The sequence below is a fragment of the Dromaius novaehollandiae genome, chromosome 16 (assembly GCF_036370855.1).
Source record: "Dromaius novaehollandiae isolate bDroNov1 chromosome 16, bDroNov1.hap1, whole genome shotgun sequence".
NCBI lineage: Eukaryota > Metazoa > Chordata > Aves > Casuariiformes > Dromaiidae > Dromaius > Dromaius novaehollandiae.
The window spans coordinates 19,174,585-19,194,389 of NC_088113.1; the positions used below are offsets into that span (position 1 = coordinate 19,174,585).

At 45.3% G+C, this 19,805-nt stretch overlaps 1 protein-coding gene across 4 annotated transcripts in view; it reads left to right on the top strand.

Moving 5' to 3' along the window:
* Positions 1-8,306: 8,306 nt before the first annotated feature.
* Positions 8,307-19,805, top strand: part of LOC112979005 (DEP domain-containing mTOR-interacting protein-like) — a 29,587-nt gene continuing 18,088 nt past the window's right edge. The window contains exons 1-2 of one of the 4 annotated variants that reach the window (XM_064521622.1): positions 8,307-8,457; positions 8,723-8,857. Coding sequence is in view for 2 of the 4 variants with exons in the window: in XM_064521621.1 (XP_064377691.1) it covers positions 14,713-14,798 (86 nt within the window). In the remaining 2 variants the exon portion in view is untranslated. Of the gene's footprint in view, positions 8,458-8,722; positions 8,858-14,206; positions 14,799-19,805 lie in introns of those variants that run through there. The other 3 variants (XM_064521621.1, XM_026092867.2, XM_064521623.1) reach the window with 3 other exon arrangements.

Sequence of the window (19,805 nt, forward strand, 5' to 3'; positions counted from 1 at the left end):
TTGCGTCTAGCCCTTTTTCAGGAGACTTCAGTTAACTTTAAAAACACTAGGAAAAATCATCGATTTGCATCAGTCTAACTTGTCTAGAATGCAACAGTCTGACTTACGTGGCCTTCTGGTTGGAGGGATGGCTAGAACTGGCTCCATGGGTTCTATGGAACTGGTCTCTGAGAAATGAAGTAGCTTAGTTCTCAGTGTAGTTGGATCATAGAATAAAGTCAAATGGGATGCTTCATAATTAAGAAAGTAGGAAAGTATCGCTACAGTATCAGTATGAAAATTGTCTTGTTGGAGGAGAGTAACTGACATATTGATCCTTAACATGAAATTGCAGGGCACTCAAACAGTATAAATGTATGTCCTGATGTGCTGGTGTCGTACACATTCTTCAGTGGAGGTCAGGGGTATGTTGTGCACTCTTCTCTGCCAGTGATGAAGGAGAAAGGAGGCTGCCAGTGTTAATGACAGAGCTGAGAGCAGGTATTTAATCTTTCAATTTCCTAGTCTAACTTTAAATACCAATTTAAGATTTATTTAAATTAGGAACAGTTTAAGACAATATTAGTTGTCCCCTTTATTTAAAATGAACTGTAAAATAGAAATTTAGGTAGTTGCGCATAGACTTATGTACTATTGGATTTTATTAGTTTGTCTGCAAAGGCACTTAACACCATGAAAAAGCAAATTTTTAAAGGATTTTTCCCATCCAAGAAGCTGAATTCGTTTTGGGTACTTCAGCTGGCGGTGATTCTTCATGATCAGATTCCAATTTCTTTAATTAGACAATCATGTGAGTACTTTAGATGATTCATCATTGCACTGACCTTTATGTAAGTTTAAAATCTCTCTTACTATGTTATCGGTCAGCAGGATTGAACCTTGCTTGTCTTGTGCAAGTAACTGCATTGGTTTTCACACAGAGAAGTGGACGTTTAGGTAACTAAACTAGTATTATTCCACTGATGCATTGTCTGTTCTTGCCATAACATCCTCTGGTAAGGTTTGCTGTGTGTATTGGATACAAAGCTTTTAGCAGGAATTATGTCAAATAAACAGGATATGCTAGTTTTGGAGGGAGGTTTTTTGGGCCCTTTCTTCTGAAATCGTATGGAGGCCGGTTACCTAGAAACATAGCAAATACCATGATAATATATGTTCAGAGTTTCAAACTGAGCACAATCAGCAAAAGCTGATAGAGTGTGTAGACTAGAAAATATCTGTCACTGACCTGAGGGAAAACAGATCACTGCTACCGTTATGATGTCCATCTCACTTCTGCTGGGTAGGTTTTCTTTGTCCCTTCTCAAATATCTTTCTGTGCTGTGATCCCAGTTACATGAGCAAATTCGTTTTCGAGCTGCTTTACCATTACATAGCTGTTTACATATGCTTTCATAGCAGACTCAGGCTCAGAAGAAGGCTACTTAGGTCTCCTTGGGTTCACAGCCCATCATTGATTTTTAAGGCACCAAATGGTTACGCATTCTATGGTTTTTGAGAGCAGACAGTTACGAAGCATCCTGGATGTGCTGAATTAGTGGCAGACTGCATTAGATAGCATGACTGCTTTCCTGAGACATAGTCTCAAGCTACTAACTGTAAAGTTTGAGGATCCCCTCTCGTACGCTGTAGCTATATCAGTGGTTTCATCAACATGAGCTCTGCCTTTTGAGATGTGCTTTTGGCTCTTCCCAGAGCTGGCTGACTTCCGTATTTTCCCCAAACTGCGCTGGCTTAGACCAGTACACGGATACCCCAGTGCAATATAGAAGTCTAGACAGGGTGAAGGTGGCTCTTCCCTTCTCCACTGCTTTGACAAAGGGTGGCTGGATGTGGCCATTATGTGAAAACTGAAAGTCTTGAAATTGAAATGGAGTAGGGTTGTCCTGTTTGGAAGCAGTAAAATCCACAGTTCCAACACAAGCACAGAACAATCATTCGTCATCCTTTAAGGCACTAATCTGCAAGTAGGCCAAGACACGTTGCCTGGTCTGTTTTAGCTCCAGCTGTTGATGCTCTGCCAGCAAGAAGCTGTAGGTCATCAGGAACACAGGAAAAGAATGGTCACACTCCTCTCCTGAGCAATTCATTGATGCTTTTAAGCAAGATGAAGTTTTACCTGTTTTTTCAATCCTCAAATCGCGCTCTGCCTCCAGGCTCTGAATTTCATCAATGCTGTCAGAATGGCCACATTTAAACTGCTCAGAAATAGAAGGGATGAAATAAATACCAAAGAGACCTCATCAGGAGAAGACTACTTGTGCTTGCAGTTGCTGAGTGCAAGTGGGAGAGACTGGTTCTCTCAGGCTGTGGTGGCTGCAAGGACTGCCAAGACTGCAGTTGTGTTGTGCCTCACCAGGACTGTGATTGCTACTCAGGCAGGAAAATCCAGTGCTATCAGCTCTTCACAGTTTGTAAACCGGTCTTTGTCTTTCCCTTTAAGCTCTGCCAAACCATATTCCCTCTGAGAGGCTGTTCAGCTTTGTTGAGGTTGTTGAATTTTCTAGTAGATAAATTGGCTCCTGTCAGGAAACACAGAAAGACTGGAGTGTGTCTTTCTGAAAAAAATATTTCATCCACTTCTGATTGAAGTGCTGCTGCTTAGTATCTGCAGTTCTTCACTGGACTGCTCAAATTGTTTTAAATACAAGTGTTTAACCTTGACTATATACGGCAACTATATACAGTTTATTCCTACCTTGCTGAGAAGTATGTTCAATATATGTAAATAGGCCTACCAGCCCATGTGAGGCATGTTGTGATCAAGGTCAAATTTGGAATTTTTTTTCCCTTACAGAAACCTTTCTGTGTTTGTTACTGTATGCAAGCCTGTTATACGCTGTAGTTCAAGAGTGAATTGCTGTTTTAACTCTTGTCTTTACAAATTTCTATCGACTCCAGCAATCAGCTGCCACTTCTGTGGTGAACATCAGTACAATGCACTGGACTTGAACTGCAAATTCAATCCACCTGGACAGGGCTTTCCATTAATCCCCAGCTTTGACCTGACTTTCCTGTTGAAATTGGTGTGAGCTTTACCACAAGATTTGGTGGAAACAGAATCAGTTCAACATTTTGGTGTTATTGTATTTATTCACTAGATCAGAGGGTGTGTGATCCTGCTACCCAGTGATCTCTTAAAGGACTGCTTCTACTAAAGATGCTTACATAGCTTATTTTGCAAGTTGACTGTATAGTCTACATACTTACAGCACTTACCATTCAACTTGGACTCTCAGGTGTTACTGCAGTGTGTATAATGGAGAGAACCTGAACCTAAAACCTCTATCAAGCCCCTCAAACTTGCCCATATCAAGGTGTGTTTCTGAGCTGGTCACAGAACTTCGGTATGGAGCACAAAACACGTCAAAAAAGTAGAATACTTTTTGTGTAGCCTAGATGGCTAGCGATATCCAAACTAGTTAACTGCAGCAAAACAGACTTTTCCACATCTGTTAAAAGCATGTCTTCTCCATGATGGTGTTTATGCAGGGCTTTTTTCACCTGTAAAAGACCACATACGCTCTGGGCCCTGCTTGTGGGGCAGTCCAGAGGCTCATCTGCCTTTCATCATTCATCATCTCCTTCCAGAATCCTCAAGGAATCAGAGGTGAAAGCAGTCTGTTATACTTGGCCACCACTGTCAGAGGAATGGGAGATGAAGTAAGAAAACTGAAGGTGACGTGTTAAGGTGAAGTGTGTCTGCATATCAGTGCAACTGGGAAATAATCATGCTGTGAATAGCCTCCTCGTGGCACCCACTCAGAACCAGTAAATTTTCTCTGGGCCATTTTTCGTTTGCATTTCTAATCTTAATGCTAGCTAGGTTCTACAGAGTGTGTTCCCTGGGCTGAAACATCTACTGCAGATCAGACCTAGTGCATACCGTCTTATTTTGCACAGGTTGAGATAAAGGACTGGGGCAATGTACAAACTGTCATAGAAGATGCCCCTTTTGGGAGCTTGTAGTCAGAGTAAACATTGCTGCTTGAGTAGTCTCACTTCTCCATCCTTCCTCTAGAGGGGATTATTTTACTATACATAGCTGTTGACAGAAACCAGCTTAAATTAAGGTTCAAATAGCTGGATGCAGGGTTAGAAACTTGCTTCTGCTTGTGTATTTGCTTATCTACAGCACCGTCTTGTCCTCTGCCTTTGAGTTTCGTGCTGTCTTAAGCCTGCGTGATGTGAATTACCTGTCCGCAACCACACATGCATACCCTTTTGGTTTTACTTCTTACGTTGTAATTTCGTCTCTTTTCTCTCTCTGGCTGGATGTACCCAGCTGGATAAAGCCAGTTTAAAGTTCAGGCTGTAACAAGTATCTAGGCTGTCATGTTAAGCCCTGTTAACGTAGCAAGTCCTTTGCTGTTAAACCAATGTAACAGCCCCTTTTAATGACAGGGAAGCAGCAGACTCTTGTGGCAGAGAACCAAGGACAGGGCTCTCCTCTCCATTGCTTCTGATCCGGGCCTGCCACAGCAGTAGCTAACAGTTCTTTTAAATGGGTTATGATAGGATTGCACTTAGCCTGCCAGGAGTGGTTCCTTTGGCTGTGTTCAGTGAATGCTAATTGTAACATAGTTAGCACATTCCCATTACAGCATGAGACTGAAGATGAGTCCAAAAAGCACAAGGCTTATTTTTCCCACTTCTTTTTGAGGTTTTCTTCTTTTCTGGGAGAAATGTGGGTCTAGAATCAGCCCCTGTTCTGTGGCAATTACAGAAGAAGAACTCATGTGGGCAAGGCACTGCACTTGGAATTGGGACATGTTGCATTGCAGTCATGGGCTGGACCTGCCGTAGTGTGACCTTGAGCAAAGCACCCCCTTTGCTGTGTCTTGTTTTCCCCCTTTCCGCTCTGGTTAATCTGTTCATGTTCAGAACTCTGTTCTGTGCAGCATCTGGCATGAACCTGACCTGAGTTAGGGTCTCTAGGCCATGTTGGAGAGGGGTGAATGCAGATCTCCAACCCACTGCTCTACGGGAGGTTTCTATATCTAGGCTGTAGCTAGATGGCAGGCTCCTCTGCCACCAAGTTGAGGACCGGTCCTCTGCTCCGTGACTGCAGGAGGCTGAGGTAGCCCTGTGTTTCTGGGGCTGTGGGGTGGAGGTAGTGTGGATGAGAGCAGTGAACCTGAAGTTTGGAGCACAGAGGAAGCAGTGTCAACAATTTCTTGAGATCTCTCTGTCAAGTCAAGTTAATGAGACAGTGTGTTGGGATGGGGAGAGAGCTGAATGAGCAGAGATGCATCTTCCAGCACCCCTGCAGTAGAAACCAGGGAGCTCCTGTGTCCTCATCATAGTTGCCTGCAACTCCTGACTTTGATCTTAAGAAACCTCACCCTTGGAATGAACTGAAAGAATTAAACCCATCTTGCCTGCTGTGAAATGTTCTACCAGAGCACTGGTACTGGAGGCTGAAAGTCAAGGACTAGTGGAAATTTTTAATGCATCTCCTAGCAGATGACAAGGAATGGGGAAGTAAAGATGAGGTAGGTGCTATGTCTTGTTGCATACAAGTTGTTTCTTTTGGCAAAGAAAACCTTAATTTATTGTGAAGATCATAGTATTTAGTGGGGTTTTCATTAAAGCTGCAGATCCTGAAGCAATATGATTGTGGGAGAATTTTGTTTTTCACTGTATTTTTTTTGCAAGGTAAAGTTCTGTTCCTTATAATTCTGGAGATCTGTAACTGAGCTGTAATTGTTTAAAATTTTAAGGGAAACAAAAAGATCCCTACATTCACTATTTTGAAGCCAGGCAGATTATTTTGACTTGTGTGTGATTGCTTGGGGCTAAGAGTCCTTTGTATATGTGGAAGGTAATAATATATATTGCAGTAACACATCCGGATTTATTTTCTGGAACAAAATGAAGGACACTCAATGACGTGAAAGCTCTGGGTTAGATTTATAACTGGCTAATGAGCAATTGTTGAATAACGTGCTCATTTTCTGCCAGTACTATGTAATAAATCTTCCCAAACTTCTCAGACTCTAATAGACCTCCTGTCTGGTCTCATTATCAGCTTCCAGCACAGAAACAAAGCCTAGGCCAGATTCTGTACAGTGCAACACAGTTCTTGCTGCTTCCTCAGCGCACAGCAGCGTTAAGGCTGGCTTCAATAGCTGTGAGACTGTTCCCGTGAGCATTGTTGGTAAGTAAGTAAGTTAGCATCGTGTAAGATGCTTCTAGTGTTGCTGATCTGCTATGTTAAATGCTTTTCTGCTGTTGCTGAGTGTGGAGGCATGTGCTGCGAGCTGGCCTCCAGCTTCTAGTATTTGTTGTTGCGGGGCGGACGTCAATGAGTTAAACAGCTCATAGCCCCGGGAGTGGATTGTGAGCTTTATAGCCAAATATAAACTTCTTTCAGAAAGCAGCCGGGAGAGCCTGACTTCCAGACAATGCCCTGCTTTCTACTGCCCAGCCCTGCTGGCAGGACTCCAGGCCAGGTTAAACACACCTTGCTCAGGACAAAGAATTACCCCGAGGGAAAATGGTCTCTGGCAAGAACAGCTTGCTGCTAGCTGGTGTGGGGCAGTCTCTTTCCTGCTGAAGAGGAAGCCCAGGCCTGGCAAAATCGGGGATTTTATTGTGTAGATGTTGGCTGTGAACTGCTTTTTTGCTAAGCCAAATCAAAATCACTTGTGGGGGTAGGGGAAGGGATGGCTGACTGCCAGCTGCTGGTATTGCATGTGCCAGCCAGGAGCAGGAACAAAGCTTAATCTGCTGCCAGGCTCTCTTGCCCTGCACAGAATACCTCTGCGGTTCTCTGCCTGCCTGCTCTGCATGCAGACCCTGGCCTGCCATGTGGAGGACAAAGTTTAGGTAAAGGACTAAGGCAAACTTTGCACTTGTTGGCAAGGATGACTTTGACAGTTTGTGGTGTCCCCGTGTTCATTTTTGATGTGCTGCTGCATAAAAAATACTTCACAAGCAGTTTTTTCCCTTTTGACAACTTGTACATTTATAACTTAAAAACAAGCTCAGCTAATTCCCTCCCGTGCTTTCCTCAGCCCTGCTTGAAAAAAAGCATCAGTGGGTGCTAAAACTTCTGCTTGATGTTGTAACAATGTGGGGGGCTGAAAAACACGAGATCTTGCTGTACTCAGAGGCCCCTCTATCTTTTCTGAACACTTAATGAGTCGAACTACTTTCTAATCTATTGAAACAGAAAAAATTCAGACACTTCAGTTCCTCTGGAGAGGAAACCTAGATGCAATGACTCTGTGGTGCTCTATGCATATTCATTGTAGCCTTGGACTCCAAAGCCATACTGTCTATGAATAGCACCTTTCATCTGTGGATCTAGCTGATAACTAATTAAGTCTAATTAATCCCTGCACGTACGGAGAGTGGAGAAGATATATCCAGGGATTGTTTTTCCCAGTCCTGAAATGCTGTCATCTCTGGGGTGAAGTTTAACAGATGCTTGCTGGGTATGTACCCTCCAGTGCCACGTGTCAAAACTGTAAAGGACACTCCTGAGGTTAAATAAGAACTTTCTGCTGTGAGCACGGGGCATGTTTGGCTTTTATTTGACATCCCTTTTCTCTTGAATTAATGAGATACTTGGGGCTCCTTCCTTCCCTTTTCTCTTCCAAATGCCGTGTGTAAAAACATAAGATCATGACATTCAGACTGGTATGCTAACGGAGACCAAAAGTTGCTTCAGGCCTGGATCCTTTCTGCTATGTAGCCAATAGTAGAGGCCAGGCAAAGAGAATAAGAAGCAATGAGTAACCTTTTGGTTAACCTATTCTTCCAGCTTCCAGCCATCAAGAATTGGTGATTTCCCAAAATGGAAGTAGCATCTGGATTATTGTGCTCAGTACGTAGACCTCTCCTCTATTAATTTACCTAATCCATTTGTGAATCCATTTAGATTTTGAGCCTTAATATCTTGTGGAGATGAACAGCACAATTCAATTTCATGCTGGTAAAGGGGGAAAACCTATAGTTTGTTTCAAGGCTGCTCACTTATTTTATGGGCTCTGCCCTGGTTCTTGTGTTGGGAGAATGCCTACTGCGTAGTCACCTTTTTTGTAAAAGGTGCGATTTTTATATCGGCCCTCAAATGACTTTCTTCTGACAAGTTCTAGTCTCTATATCTGTCCTTTGTCCATATGCATGTTTCATGTCTCTGGTCATCCTTGGGATCTCTTAGGATGCTCTTTCCAGTTGTGTCCCCTCATTTTTGGGGTGAAGGATCAGAACTGCACGGTACATTCAACCTCTGGAGGTGCAATGGATCAATGAAGAGGAGTCATGGTGGCTTCTGCTTTTCCTCTCAAGGGAAAACAAAAGCCAGGGGTTCTTCTTTGGCTATCCCCAGCAGTGGGAGACAGGCAGGACAGCTCCCTCAGTATGGATCCGTGATCCTCAGCAGATCTGGACATCTCTAGCTTCATTGGGAGCTGGAGCACCATGCCTTCCCTCTGCTTACCAGACCAGGTACTCTCAGGAATTGATAAGAGAGAGTATGTTTTAGTAGCTTCTCTTCCTTGTTTTTGTGGCTTAAGTAAGACCATTAATGTCTAGCTTAAAGGGTACCTTTTACAAGATTATTTATAGAAGCAATAAGCTTTTCCCCCCCCATGTTTTTCATGAGCAAAGCTGGCAAGAGCTGCAATCCTTTGCACTGTTATAACAGCAAAATATTCACTCTCAGCCTTGGAGCTTCACTTGAAATAGTCTTTCATTTTAATTTGTTTTTCAGGAAGACATTTAAATCTGATGAATAAAACACCAGCAGTTTCTCCCCAGTTGAAGTGAAGAATACCAGACCCAAGAGGAAAGCGAAGGGGGAACCCTGGTACCATCTGCACCTCCATACTGAGAGGACATAATTATGGTACAGATCCGGGCAATGGGATAAATGAGAACTAACGTGGGAGTTTAACAAGGTGGCAGGCGAGTCCTCTCAGTCCTTTGTGCTTGTAGTGATGTGATATTAGCCTTACACCTTTTTGGTCTGTGCTGTTGTTGCTACCATCAGAAGCATCCCAGCGTGCACGGTGGATGTAGGAAAGCCAGCTGGCTACAGGTGCTCTTGCTGCGCAAACTACAAACTAGCGAAGGGCTAGGAGGAAAGGTGGGGACTGTGGTGGCTCCACAGGTTGGATGGCCTGGGGGCTGAAGGATGAGAGCTGAGCTTGAGCTTTGATGTTGTGAGGTTGAATGCAGGTTTAGCGGAGCAACGTGCTGTCTCCTCTGTGTGCAGGCAAGGTGTGGGGAGCTGGCTCCACTGCCCGCACGCTGTGATGAGAAGGAACGATGGGATGGGCAATTCTGAGGGAGCTTTCCACGTCAACACACAATCACACCCCAGCGTCATGTTATGAAGGACGTTCCAGCGCTGGGCAGTGGCAAGCCGTGCCCTGCCCTAAGAGCACTTTAAAGGCTCTTTCCCTGAGATTAGCATAGACACATCAGCATCAGCGATGTCAAAGTGGATCCCTTCAGGAGACAGCCTGAGAGCTACCCTAAGGCTGTGGAAAGGGCTGTCAGCTGAGCCTGCCTATGAGCACAAGGGGAGCCTGTTTGCCTAGGTTGATGATGTGGCATGATCAGCAAGATGGACAGAGCCAGGACGCTCTGTGAGGTGCCTGGATAGAAGCAGCCTTGTTGATACAGTCTCTCGCTGCAGTTCTTTGCACAGCCAGACTGCAGCAGCTGTTTGCCTTGAACAGGAGCACTGTGACTGTCTGAGATTTGTTCAGCCTGCTAACTGCACTTCTACTGCTCCTGCTCCTTCACGACCAAAGAGGGCCACCAGAGGTGCTGGCTGGAGGAAGAACATGCTGCAGGGGTTCCTTTACCCTGTGTCAACTGTTTCTTCCTGCTGTGCCTCCATCTCTGCATGTACAGAAATGTTTTCTCCTGCCTTCTTCTCCTGTGCTCAGAATATGCTGGGTGCTGGGTCACTTGGAGATGGATGATGCCTATCGATGTCCTTCCACATGCACTACCCAAATGTTTGCACAGGAGTAATGAAATCCCTTTCCGTGTCAGATGTCTTTTTGGCCCCAGGCAGGTAGTGGTACCCTCTGGAGGAAGATCTCTGCTTGCATCCCAAACAATGGAAAGGGCATAGGCATGGTGGAATAAATTTTTGTGCAACTCTGTGAAAGGCTGATATAGGGCTCTTTTACGGGGGCAAGAACCTAGAGGATATCTTCTGAAGTCAACAGAATCAGCAGCCATCTAAGCAGGGCAGAAGAGACTGCGACTGGGCCCTCAGTCTCCTGCCAGGGAGCGTGGGGAGCTGTGCTGCGAAGGCAGCTTTCCAAAAGGAAGGTCAAGCAGTGCCTGCACCCCTCAGCAAAGTGATTGTGCAAACTCCACGCTGAGGAAAAAGCTGCATGAAATGTACTTCACTTCTTATAAAGATGTGTCTTGGCACCTACAGAAGAGCAGGCTTGCAAGAATTAAGTCTCTATTGGCATGATACGAAATTCACCATCTGGCTTGGCAAAAATTAGCAATGTCTGTCAGTGACCTTATCAACAGCTAGGTGTTACTGGGCCCTGCATCTCAACCAGAACTCCTCAGGGCTTGCAAGGGGCCTATCTTCCCTCTGAAATCTCTTTATCATCCACATTTTAGGAACCAAAGAGGCCAGCTGTTGCCATCTTAAATCTCACTTATAACTGGTGACGAAAGGAGGGTGTTTCAATGATTTTTTGGTGGAGAGAGGTCAGGAAAGGTAAGGAAGACACCAGGGGAATAGACAGTCCAGGGTCAGCTCAGCCATGACAGGAGGCAGTCTGTAAAAGCTGGTCCTCCTCTGTTCACATGCCATCCAATAACCACAGACGGTGAGTAGTAATTTAAGACACTGAGCTCATTTGGGAGCGCCAAGAACATGTGGTTCCACATGCCAGCTCACTGCTCTTTCAGTGCAGAAGGCACACAGCTCTCCTTTTGATTTCAGATCTTGGCCCTCACTGCAGCGTATAAGGCTTCTTGAAATGCTAACCTGAACTTGTTTGATTTAGCAGTATTATGGTATAGGGGGAATATAAGCCTGGAAGGATTCGCTTGTGTGAGTGCAGCCCCTGCTGTCAAGGACACCATGTCACAGAATGTCTCCTGCAAACAGAGCAGGCTCTGTTTTAAAACCAGCTGGGCTGTTGCTTCTGCTAGCGCTGCAGAGGATCGTGCCAGAGCCTCCTGACTCCTGGGTGGTCAACAGCCTCCTTTCTAGACTCATTTTTTCAGGCCCACTGGTCTTGTGTTAGCATGTTCCTTAACTTTGATTTCTTCTCCCCCTGGAGTCTGTATCCTTCAGTTATTTTAAAGAGGAATTAGATGGCCTTTTACTGACAGTGAAAGTGAGAGGGAACGATGCTGGCCACTGCCCAGCAGGCAGAGCTGGGAATGCAGCCTGCTTCTGCTCAGTGCTCTACCCACTGCAAGGGAGCCTGAAGACAGAGCTACTCTTCTGCTTAACAAACTGACACCCAGTCTCATTTATGTTGAAATTCCTTTGTACAGTGCTTTGGTGTTACCATTGTCATACCAACGTAAGAAAGTTTTAGGATAAATAAACTCCTCGTTTCCTTTAATAACTAGCAGGGATTCCTGCTAGCCCAGGAAACAATACAGCAAATTGCGTTACTAACAAAAGACTTTGAAACCACAGGAGGAAAGGGAGGTGGTTTGAGGCCGGATGCAGATTCCCTTGTTCAGCTGGGATATTCCTAACTGCATAGACAGCTCGCTCCCTCCACATACTAGATTTTTTTAGAGAAAGGTGTTACTTAGCAGGGCAGAGAGTATCAAAATCTGGGCTTTAGTGAAGCAAACCTATGCAGCTGTGAGACATGATGAAATATATTTCAGCTGGAGCCAGATTCCCAGAGAGGATTAGACCTCACTGAGTAACTGCTGTAGGGCAGACCTGGACTCATGTCCAAGTGGTTTCTCAGTGCCCCTCCTCAGACTATCCTCACTTGCTTGCTTGCCTGTCACAGAGGCATAAAATGATAAGAGATCATTTATTATTGATAAAGTCATAGCTTTGATTATTAATAAAATGGAAGTTTTCTGGGTTCACCTTAGTAATTCAGTAGCCCCACAGGATATAGCAAAGATCATGCAAACTAACCAGGGTCCCTGTTCCCTATTACTCTGTAGCAGTGGGTGCCACAGAGTAATCCTGGCTGGCGGCTGCTGGGGAGTTTTCAGCCACCTCTTCCACCAGGTACTGAGCCAAAGGTGGCTCTAAGTCGCTGTTAACTTGACGAGCACAGTACAAAGGCACTAAGAAGCAGCTTTCCTGGTTTGCTGTCCCTTCTCCACTCTGGTATGTTCTCTGCTCTAATTCAGAGAATACTCCTCTTTTCTGTGTTCACCAGCCTTCATACAGACTTGGGATATTGGCTAACTAGCTCCTGGCTGATGAGCTGCTGCTAAAGCTGATCTGATTAAACACAGCATCTAGTTTACTGCTGCTTTTCTAAGCTTCTAATTGAAGCAAAGAGCCTTAGCTGATATGATTTCCTTCCATTCCCTCAACCCCATCTTCTCTGTGTTGTCTTTTGTTAGGATTTTTTCCCCTCCTTTGCATTTCTGGGTTTTAGTACTCTTTACTAGCTTGTATTTTTCACTCTGGATTTAACTAATAGGAATGTAATTACACATGCATCCAATGGCAACAATAGTTATTATTAACCTGCTCCATATCCCAGTTTCCCAAGCCTATTTCATTACTGAACATTATCACTTCCAGGTCAGCTGGCCTGCAGAAAACATGTCTTGAATAATAGAAATGGCTAATGGTAGCTGAGGCAGGTATCAGTGCCTGGAGGTGGATTTTAATGGCCAAAGCTAGTAGCATCAGTGCCAGCTCTTGTTAATTAGGTCCTGGTGCTGCATGTGTTTGATTTCAGTGAGTGCAAAATTAGTGGCAGTAAGTCTTCACAAGACCCAGATCCACAGCTGTATTTAAGCCTCTGACTCCTATCTTAGGATACAACTCCTGTGGATTTCATGAGACTGCAGTAGAAGTTAGATGATTAGTGAAAAGTGCAAATGAAGGGAACTGCTAATCAGTATTTGAATAACTGCATTATTTTTATTGTACGTGTACTTCCTGTATCAGTGTGAACTCTAGTACGTTCTGACTCTGGGCTTAGGTCATTTGAAGGGCTTAGGACTGACCTGAAGGTCTAAAGCTGGTGGGCTGTTGAGTTTACTGCAGAACTAGATAGTGGAAAACGACATATCTGCTAACAGCTAAGGTTAGTAGGAGACTTGGGTGGTGTGGTGAAAGCTGTACTTGGCCTCAAGATTCCCTTTGGAGTACTTGGAAGATAAATTGGTGAATTCTGTGATTTCGTTTTGGTTATGCTAGACCTCTCTGATGCCATCTCTGTGCACAAAACTGTGACTAGGGCCATGCAACTTGCCCAGCTGCTAGGGAGTGTGCTCATGCTGCAAACCTTCCCCGGCTGCAAAGCAGTCGCTTCAGCTGTGTGACTTCAGTGATACTGGTTAATTTGAGAGCAGGAGCCTCAATGGATTTTGATTGCTGGCTCTGAGCAGAGAACTTCTGTCTTTGTGCAGTGAAGGAGCTGCTGATACGCAGTTCTGGCGATATTCCAGTGGCCTTTCCAGTACAAACACAGATGACTGAATCAACAGTGAAGCTCTCATCTGCGCTAGCTAACCTGAAATAACAGCACCTTTTGTTTCTGCATCCAGAGGCATCCTCTGAATCAGATTTCTGCACCCCTTGCGTGGTGTCTGCATGCCTTCACAACTGCATTGTTGTGTGTGTATTTTACGTGTAGACTGACTGACTTTGCTTCCTGCCAGAGTCACAGCTAAAGCACCTGGCTGGATGCTGGTACAGTCTGGATTTTTATTCTCTGCTAGGTATGATAGAGAAGGGCTTCTGATTTCTAGAGAGAAGGGGTCTCTACCAGGCAGGCAGTTTCTGTGGGTAGTGGGGATGGAGGTTGACTCATTTCTTCTGTCCTACAACCTGTGCTCCTCCTCTGACTTCTGTGGGGGTTGCTACAATGAGGAAGGGCCCAAGCTGTTCTGAGCCCATTTTTTAGCAAGTATTGGCCATGATGTTAGATGCAGCCCACTCTGGGGAGAAGGCCCTTGGGGAAGAGGTGGGAACCAAGCCGCCATGCCGAGACTGTGCATGAGAAAAGGCATTTCTTGAAACCTTTGTGGGAAAGTAACAGCATGAGGGAGGGGATACTTGTTGGCTTTGTCCATCTTGTCACTAATCGGACCACTCAGCCTACAACCTGTGTTTCCACAGAGCTTGCTGGAGTCATGTCTCATTTGCACACAGCAAGCAGAAAGCTTGCTGAAAACCCAGCTCTGCCACCTTGCAGGCGCTGAGAAGGGGGCCTGGGAGACCTGTGGGCAGTGGGAGCTCTCCCTCCCCTAGGTAGAACGCTAGGCTTTCAGCAGAAGCCTTCCTGGAGATGTGCCTGTGAGAAACCAGCAAGCCAGGATCAGATTGCAGCAGGCTCCTCCTCCAGACAACAGAGAGGGAAGGAGAGGCGGGGAGCTGGGAGCCAGCAATTTCACACTGCCTACCTGTACCTTGCCAGCCAGGCAGAGGGACTGCGGTGGGGGCAAGCATCCTTGAAACCTGCATCCCAAGGGGTGTGCTGAGTCCCCCAGCACTCCCTGCTAGCCAGAGCACATCCCACCACCACCACCTGCCTCCAGCCTGGCATGGAGAGCCTGAGCAACAGCCTGAAGAAGAAAGCGACAGAGAGGCACCACAGGGCAGAAGTGATGATTGCTGGAGAGCAACTGAGGTAGGAGGCAATGGGATCCAGGTGTACTCCTCTCCTCGAGGCTGGGGCAAGGGTGTGCTCAGGGTTAGTCCCTGGGACTTTTGACTGCTTCCGATTAACAGGAGGCTCAAAGTATTATCTTTGAATGAGCACTTTTGTCCCAAGTGGTAGCATCTCCCCCTCTTCTTTGCCAGCTGATTCTCCCCTCTCCTACCTAACCAGAGGTCAACCAGTTCCTTTGCTTTGTTACCTTGTTCTGCTGCTCCTCTCTGCACGGCTGGGGCTCACCTGCCCTCTACCACCAGGTATCTCAGGTAGCAGGTGTTTCTAGATGAAAACAGGTTTTCTGCTCCCTTTGCATCTTCCCTCAAGCTTGGAGCTGGCTGTGGTGATACTGAACAGCCGTGGTGAGGTCCCTGGTTCTCAGCTGCATGGGAGCAGTACTGCCTGTATGCAGTTTTGGTCCATGGTTGGACTTCCAAAGGTGATTCAGGAGGCTGTCCCATGGGTGCCATGCTCCTGAAACGTTTTGCACAGCAAAGTGCAGGGTACTCTTTTTTTGAAAGTCACTTTTGAAAATTTGCTTTTTTGTTGTCACAGTTCTTGAGCAACTTAGGGGATTTTTTTCTTATGACAATGAAAATATATTCTGCTATGCAAGAAAACCTGTGTGACTGAGAAAACATTTTCCTTTTCCTTGTGGATCTGGGGTTGAGAAAACAAAACTACTTCTAAGCGTGTGACTCTAGGCTTTTCTAGCTGTTGAGCACGGTTTGCTTGTTTGCATCAGGGTCCATTCTGCTTCATTTTAAAATGTGGGTAGAAGCTGGGAAATATATCTCTGAATAATTTAAAGAACCCAGAACCCAAGTTTGCTCATGCAAGATTTGTAAAATCGGCCTTGTGTATCTATGTTGTCCATCCTCAGTGAGTTATGTTAGCCTCAGCTTTATTTATTTGTATCATATTAAGGATTTATAATTTCCAAATAAGGATTAGGGCTCCATCTTGCAAGTACAGCCCGTGTCCAAAGTGGCTGCATTTTAAATATGTGCTGGTGGTCAGCTGCATTTCCAGTGTGTTATCTTTCCCCAGTACTGCTGTTCTGGCTCCAGAAATTAAATCTTTTCCTTAGGTAGCAACTGAGAGAACTGTTGTTGGGGCATGGAGGAGTGCATCAAACCCTTCTGCTTTTGCAAGACTTGCAGCCCAAATTATAAGCCAGGTTTTGAAAATGAGTTTAATTTTCTTATAGGGAAAAGCAGCAGTTGATCTAAGAGTGAGTTGCTTCATTTCAATAATTCAGTGCAAGAGGGGTAAAGTTACTACTTTTTCCATCCCATTGGCAGAGCAGGCTTATTCGTATTTATTTTTCTGGTGTTTTGCCCATCCCAAGTGACTGTGGTTTAAAAAGAGTCTTATAGCCTGGGCTAAAGGAGAGGGCGTTCAGGTAGTCAGAGAGACGATAAGATTATGAAGCCATGTGTTAAAACTGCAGTCAGATCCGTGCAAGGGGAATGATGTGGCTTCCTAGTTCTTTTCACAGGACACCAGCATATCAGATCACCTGTAAGTCTGGTAGTTATGTGACTGTAGAGAGGAGGAAGGGATACAATAAATCTGTTTGAACAGAACTATTCTCCCATACTGCACAATGCTCTAGTTCTTAGAAGCACGGGAGAGACACAGTACAAATGTCATACTCTTCTGACGACTGACACTACCAACTCATTTTTTTCCTCACGATATTTGTCTGGAAACTTCACTCCTCACAGCTAACCTGAATGTGCCCTGAACCATTAAAAAGGATGCTAAAATCCTGAAGGAAGACAAGGTTTGTGCAGGAAGGGAATATCTGGATGGGATGATCTTGGAGAGAACTTTAAACAGCAGACATACTTTTTGCTGCGCTCATCTTTTTTTTTTTTTTTTTCCCAAACTGGAGTGCCCTGGAGTATCCTTGTCTGACTTAGGGAGCTCACAAAATCTCAAACAGTTTTCAGGCTGAGCCCATTGCAGTGAGACTGCATCCTGAGCTGCCTGGTCCTCTTCAGTTTCCTATTTTATGATGACCTCGATGCAAGTTATTGCTCTGGGAAGCATGGTAGAGGGGTAGGAGGGAAGCATAAACCACGTTCAGGAATGTGGAGACAAGCTGGGAGCTCTCACCTCGGAGGTTAGCATACACTAAGAACAACAACACTGGGAGACACGTGCTGTTTTGCAAACACCTGACTGTAGAGAGCAGACCTGCTCTGCCCTTTGCTTAGGGACCAGCAGGTGCATTTCATCCAGCACAATGGCTCTTTTCTTCAGCTGTGTTTTGTGGGTGATGGATCTGAATGCCAGTGAAAGTCCCGAAGGTGTCCAGTGCTCACAGTGATGGAGAGGTGGGTGGGATCAATAATCCTTTCGCTGGTGCCTTGGTACGGAGCAATCACATCGTTCTCCTTTGGGCTGGGCAGGAGCCTATTCTCAGCGCAGAAAGACTGGAAAGACAGCTGCTGGACAGCAAAGAGTTTAAAAGCCTGGAGAGGCAGGTGAAGAGAGAGACTCCACTAACCTGCTGGCTCCCCTCCTTCTTCCTTCCCTTGCAGCTAGTCCAGCTGAAATGAGAATTACCTGCAGCTAGAGCACAGGATGCTGAATGCAGGAGCCTGTCTCTGTCTCTTGCACTTTCAGGAACTTCAGCTTGACAGGTAGAGAGCAACGGTATTTCACAGTTGATATGAAACTTCCCAGGGCTCTGGGTGTCAGATAGGCAGGGATGGGGAAACTGAGGCAGGGAGGCTGGAAGACCTTGCCTCAGGCAATAACAGGGAAGCAGGACTGAATGCTTGCATTGTGCTCTGCAGCTTAACCACAGATAAGCAATGAAGGAACCAGTGCAAAGGAGCCGTGCAGTTGTTTTGGGAGCTGCAGTCTGCCTGGCTTTTCATATGTGAGTTCTGTAAGCCTTGATCAGCAAATAATGCTGCTGTATCTATATAAAATCTCAAACATTTGTTTTCCCTACTTTCCACTTCCTGCCCTGCCTCCTCCCCACCATTGTATTTAATCAAACAAACCTTTGCTCCATCTTCATGATTCTTTGGCTTCCAAGGAAGTTTGCAAATCCCTCTCAGTTTGGTTTGGCCAGAGAGATGAGTCTGTTCAGCATCAGGACAGATTCCTGAGCCAGAAATAGCTGCACAAGTGAGGCGTGAGGGAAAGGTTCATGGGGATGGCCAGGAACAAAACCGATCCTAAAGAAATCAAGGGGCTACTGGATGCTGTGCATAGGGTCTGTGAGGGCCCCTCAGCTTCCATGGGGATGCTGCTTTCTAGTCCACAAAGAGGGAAGAGGAATTGGGCCTTGGGTCTCTGCTCATCAGAAAGATTAAGATAAAAATTTCCACTGCTATCTTGGTATTGTGTTTGAAAGAGTTGCTGTGACAGACTCTCGTTCTTCACATCTGCTGCCACTCTGTTTGTTCCAGGCATACACTCTTGCATGAAAATCTCCCTGGGTGCACTGGGTGTTGTGTGTGTGCAGCAGAGAGCAGGAACTGGGTTCCCGGGTGGCATTTTGTAACAGAGTCCAATTAGTCTTGTTGGAACAAATGGCTTAGCTGCACAGACCTATTCTGGAACAGCTGCTGTACTTTAAATTCACGCTATCATAATCTGAGTTTCTTCAAGTATAGGTGAGTCGTTGTACAGTCTTTCTTCCAGGTATTTTTCATGGTCAAGTGAACCAGCAGTTCTTTAATAACTGCATTAAAAGCATTAATCATTCTCAGATGTAAAATATACTCAGTAGATTTATGTCTCAGTCAAAGAAGTAAGAGGAAGGCAGGAAGGTTTTCTCCCATGAAGAAAACAATTATGAGTTCAAGTACTGTACAAGATGTTCAAAGGTGGTGAATGATTTATTTGGATACTTAAATTGAGACTCTGTTAAATTAAGTGCTAATGCTGTGTGCTCTGAAGATTGGGCTCACTTAGATACCTAGCTGAACTGCCAAAGGTTATATGCCTGGCCAAAATACTGGGCCCACAGAAGCTTTGGTGGTTCTCCATTGAGCTCAGATCTTTGAATGAAGTGGGGATGTCTTTCTAGAAGAATCATGTAACACAGCTTGATGTGAGAGTCACCAGGTAGAATCTCGAGGCTACATTATTCAGAAGATCAGACTAAATGATCAGAGTGGTCTTGTCTGGTTTTAAAAAGCCCATTAGTAAGTTTTCAGCACTGGTGAAAGTGAAGACTAGAAAGTAGGCTTGTACCTGCTGGGATTTCTTTATGAGATTCAGGTCCCATCTTCCTGTATGTGTATTTAAATATAAGAATGAAAATAAAACACCTTTGTACCGCTTTGGCAGAGCTGGCAGTCGTGCGAAGCTCTCCCATCCTCTCCAGAATGTGCTCGTGCTTCTGCAGACACGGAGCGCAGCAAACGGGGTTGTGCTGAGTCTGCTTGCAGTGCTCGTTCTGCTGTATGGCCTGCATTGTGCCTCTCTAGCAGCAATTTCACAGTTATGCCTGTGTGGCTATTGCTGCCTTTTACTGATCATTTAACTGTAAAGATAGGAATGGAAACGATCCTTTTGACGAAGTATCTTTTCAAGGCCATTCATCTGTATTTGATTGCTGTGGGAATGTGAACTGGAATTAATAGTCTTGAAAGATCTACCTTGGCGTTTGAGATGCTCACGGTCTGTTTACATGGGTAGGAGGTGGAGGGGAGCTCAGAAGAGCTATTCCCCACCAGCTCCTGTGGAGGCATTCCTGCTTCACACAGACACGCTTTGTGCACGGTGGCTGCAGCTCTAGGGATTGCTCTGCCTGTCCAATAACAATACAGGAAAACTAGCACCTTTTCCATTACAAGACAGCCCCTTGCTTCTGTTCAGACTCTCAGCTGTGAGAGCACACGAAACGTGAACCCTCGGGAGTAATCAGGAGAGGAGCTGCTTGGGTTCCTCCAGCAGTGGACTTCCAAAGCATCCCTGGAAGAGTGACTGCCTTTGGAAAGAGCAAGGAAG